We start from the raw sequence: 3,366 nt of genomic DNA on the forward strand, positions 1-3,366 counted from the left end.
CGACTCGCTGCTCTGCGTCCTGCCCAGTGCTGTCGCCGCCGCGGCCGCCGTGGCCGTCTCCTTGCGCCGCGCGTCGCCTGGGCTCTTGGATCCCATCCCAATCCCAATCCCATCCCAATCTCAATCCCATCCCAATCCCACCCCAATCCCATCACACGTAGGCCGACTCGCTGCTCTGCGTCCTGCCCAGCGCCGGCGCCGCCGCGGCCGCCGCAGTCGCCGTCTCCTTGCGCCGCGCGTCGCTCAGGCTCTTGCGGCGCGCGCGGGCCCCGCGCACGGCGGCGCGCACCTTGCGCCAGCCCAGGTGGTTGAGCTCGGCCAGGTTGAGCAGCACGCAGACGCCCGACACGGCGAACATGAAGACCAGGAAGACGCTCTTCTCGGTGGGCCGCGACACGTAGCACTCCACCTCCTTGACGCACGGGTAGCGGTCGCACTCGAAGATGGCCGGCACGTTGAAGCCGTAGAGGAAGTACTGCCCGCCCAGGAAACCGATCTCCAGGGCGTTCCTGAACACCACCTGGGCACGGGAGGGACAGGTGAGGGCTGAGAGCTGGGCTGGAGCTCTCCTGAGCATCACCTGGGCACGAGAGGACAGGTGAGGCCTTGGGGTGCCCCGGAACCCTCCTGAGCACAAGAGAAGGACTTGGGGTGCCCTGGAACCCTCCTGAGCACGAGAGAAGGACTTGGGGTGCCCTGGAGCTCTCCTGAGCATCACCTGGGCACGGGAGGGACGGGTGAGGGCTTGGGGTGCTCTGGAACCCTCCTGAGCACAAGAGAAGGACTTGGGGTGCCCTGGAACCCTGCTGAGCATGAGACAGGGCAGGTGAGGGCTTGGGGTGCCCTGGAACCATCCTGAGCATCACCTGGGCACGGGAGGGACAGGTGAGGGCTTGGGGTGCCCCAGAACCCTCCTGAGCATCACCTGGGCACGACAAACAGATGATGCAGCTGTGGCTGGACGGAGCTGGAGAACAGAGCAGGTGTTACTGAAAGCCCTTAAAGGACACACCTTGGGCAGTGCAGGAGCCTGGCCGGGGCTGCTCACAAAACGGACACAAAAAGGACCCAGAATGGCCACAAAAAGGACCCAGAACAGTCACAAAATAGACACAAAAATGGTCACAAAAAGGACCCAAAATGGTCACAAAATAGACACAAAAATGGTCACAAATGGACCCAAAATGGTCACAAAAAGGACCCAGAATGGTCACAAAATAGACACAAAAATGGTCACGAATGGACCCAAAATGGTCACAAAAAGGACCCAGAATGGTCACAAAATAGACACAAAAATGGTCACAAAAAGGACCCAAAATGGTCACAAAAAGGACCCAGAATGGTCACAAAATAGACACAAAAATGGTCACAAAAAGGACCCAAAATGGTCACAAAATAGACACAAAAATGGTCACAAAAAGGACCCAAAATGGTCACAAAATAGACACAAAAATGGTCACAAAAAGGACCCAAAAAGGTCACAAAATGGACCCTATTCATATCTTTACCTCTATTTTTTTATACTGTTTTATACCTTTGTTTTTAAATATATTTTTACACCTCTATTTTTTATTATTTATATTTTTACCTCTATCTTTCACCCGTTTTCACCCATTTTACCTGCTCAAACCCACCTGGATGACGTAGAACCTGGAGATGCCCTCGTGCCACCTGCCCCTGGCGCCGCGCTGCGCTTTCACACCTCTGTATTTTATTATTTTACACCTCTGTATTTTATTATTTCCATTTTCACCTCTATCTTTCACCCATTTTCACCCGTTTCACCTGCTCAAACCCACCTGGATGACGTAGAACCTGGAGATGCCCTCGTGCCACCTGCCCCTGGCGCCGCGCTGCGCTTTCACACCTCTGTATTTTATTATTTTACACCTCTGTATTTTATTATTTCCATTTTCACCTCTATCTTTCACCCATTTTCACCCGTTTCCCCCACTCAAACCCACCTGGATCATCACACAGAACCTGCTCAAACCCACCTGGATGACGTAGAACCTGGAGATGCCGTCCTGCCGCCTGCCCTTGGCGCCGCAGTTTTATAGATGGTTTTATACCTCTGTATTTTATTATTTCCATTTTCACCTCTATCTTTCACCCATTTTCACCCGTTTCACCTGCTCAAACCCACCTGGATGACGTAGAACCTGGAGATGCCCTCGTGCCACCTGCCCCTGGCGCCGCGCTGCGCTTTCACACCTCTGTATTTTATTATTTTACACCTCTGTATTTTATTATTTCCATTTTCACCTCTATCTTTCACCCATTTTCACCCGTTTCCCCCACTCAAACCCACCTGGATCATCACACAGAACCTGCTCAAACCCACCTGGATGACGTAGAACCTGGAGATGCCGTCCTGCCGCCTGCCCTTGGCGCCGCAGTTTTATAGATGGTTTTATACCTCTGTATTTTATTATTTCCATTTTCACCTCTATCTTTCACCCATTTTCACCCGTTTCACCTGCTCAAACCCACCTGGATCACACAGAACCTGCTCAAACCCACCTGGATGACGTAGAACCTGGAGCTGCCCTCGTGCCGCCTGCCCCTGGCGCCGTGCTGCGGTTCTACAGATGGTTTTACACCCCTCTATTCTATTATTTCTATTTTTACCTCTATCTCTCACCCATTTTCACACCATTTTCACCCCTGTGCACCCACCTGGATGACGTAGAACCTGGAGATGCCCTCGTGCCGCCTGCCCCTGGCGCCGCGCTGCGCCTTCCCGCCCGGCTCGGGCTCGTCCTTGGCCGCGGGCTCGGCGGCCGGCGCGCCGTTGGCCTTGGGCCGGCGCGGCTCCAGCAGCGGCTGCAGGAAGGAGCAGCGGCGCTCGCGCTGCTTGGCCGCCTGGTGCACCGAGTAGGTGATGAAGCAGAGGCTGGGCGTGCACACCAGGATGATCTGGAACACCCAGTAGCGGATGTGGGAGATGGGGAACGCCTTGTCGTAGCACGCCTGGTTGCAGCCCGGCTGCAGCGTGTTGCACATGAACATGGTCTGCTCGTCCTCGTAGACCGTCTCGCCCACGATGGCCACGATCAGGATGCGGAAAATGACCACCACCGTCAGCAGGATCCTGGGGAGGGACAGGGAGTGACCAGCGGGGTCAGGGAAATGGACACAGGGACAGGGAATGACCACCACGGTCAGCAGGATCCTGGGGAGGGGAACACAGGAGTGACCAGCGGGGTCAGCGGGGACAGGGAGTGACCAGCGGGGACAGGGAGGTCAGGGGGTGACCACCACCGTCAGCAGGATCCTGGGGAGGGACAGGGAGTGACCAGCGGGGTCAACAGGATCCTAGGGAGTGACCAGCAGGGACAGGGAAATGGACACAGGGACAGGGAA

General features: G+C 55.6%; 1 protein-coding gene across 1 annotated transcript; it reads right to left on the reverse strand.

Moving 5' to 3' along the window:
• Nucleotides 1-138: 138 nt before the first annotated feature.
• LOC121355152 (gap junction delta-2 protein-like) lies at nt 139-3,360 on the reverse strand. The gene is made up of 2 exons (XM_041470360.1): nt 2,680-3,360; nt 139-520 (listed from the first exon to the last, which is right to left on the reverse strand). The coding sequence occupies exons 1-2, from the start codon at nt 3,010-3,012 to the stop codon at nt 152-154; spliced, it is 702 nt and encodes a 233-aa protein (XP_041326294.1). The 5' UTR covers nt 3,013-3,360; the 3' UTR covers nt 139-151.
• Between the last annotated feature and the right edge of the window lie 6 nt (nt 3,361-3,366).

Source organism: Pyrgilauda ruficollis, unplaced genomic scaffold (assembly GCF_017590135.1).
Source record: "Pyrgilauda ruficollis isolate IOZ18807 unplaced genomic scaffold, ASM1759013v1 scaffold2444, whole genome shotgun sequence".
NCBI lineage: Eukaryota > Metazoa > Chordata > Aves > Passeriformes > Passeridae > Pyrgilauda > Pyrgilauda ruficollis.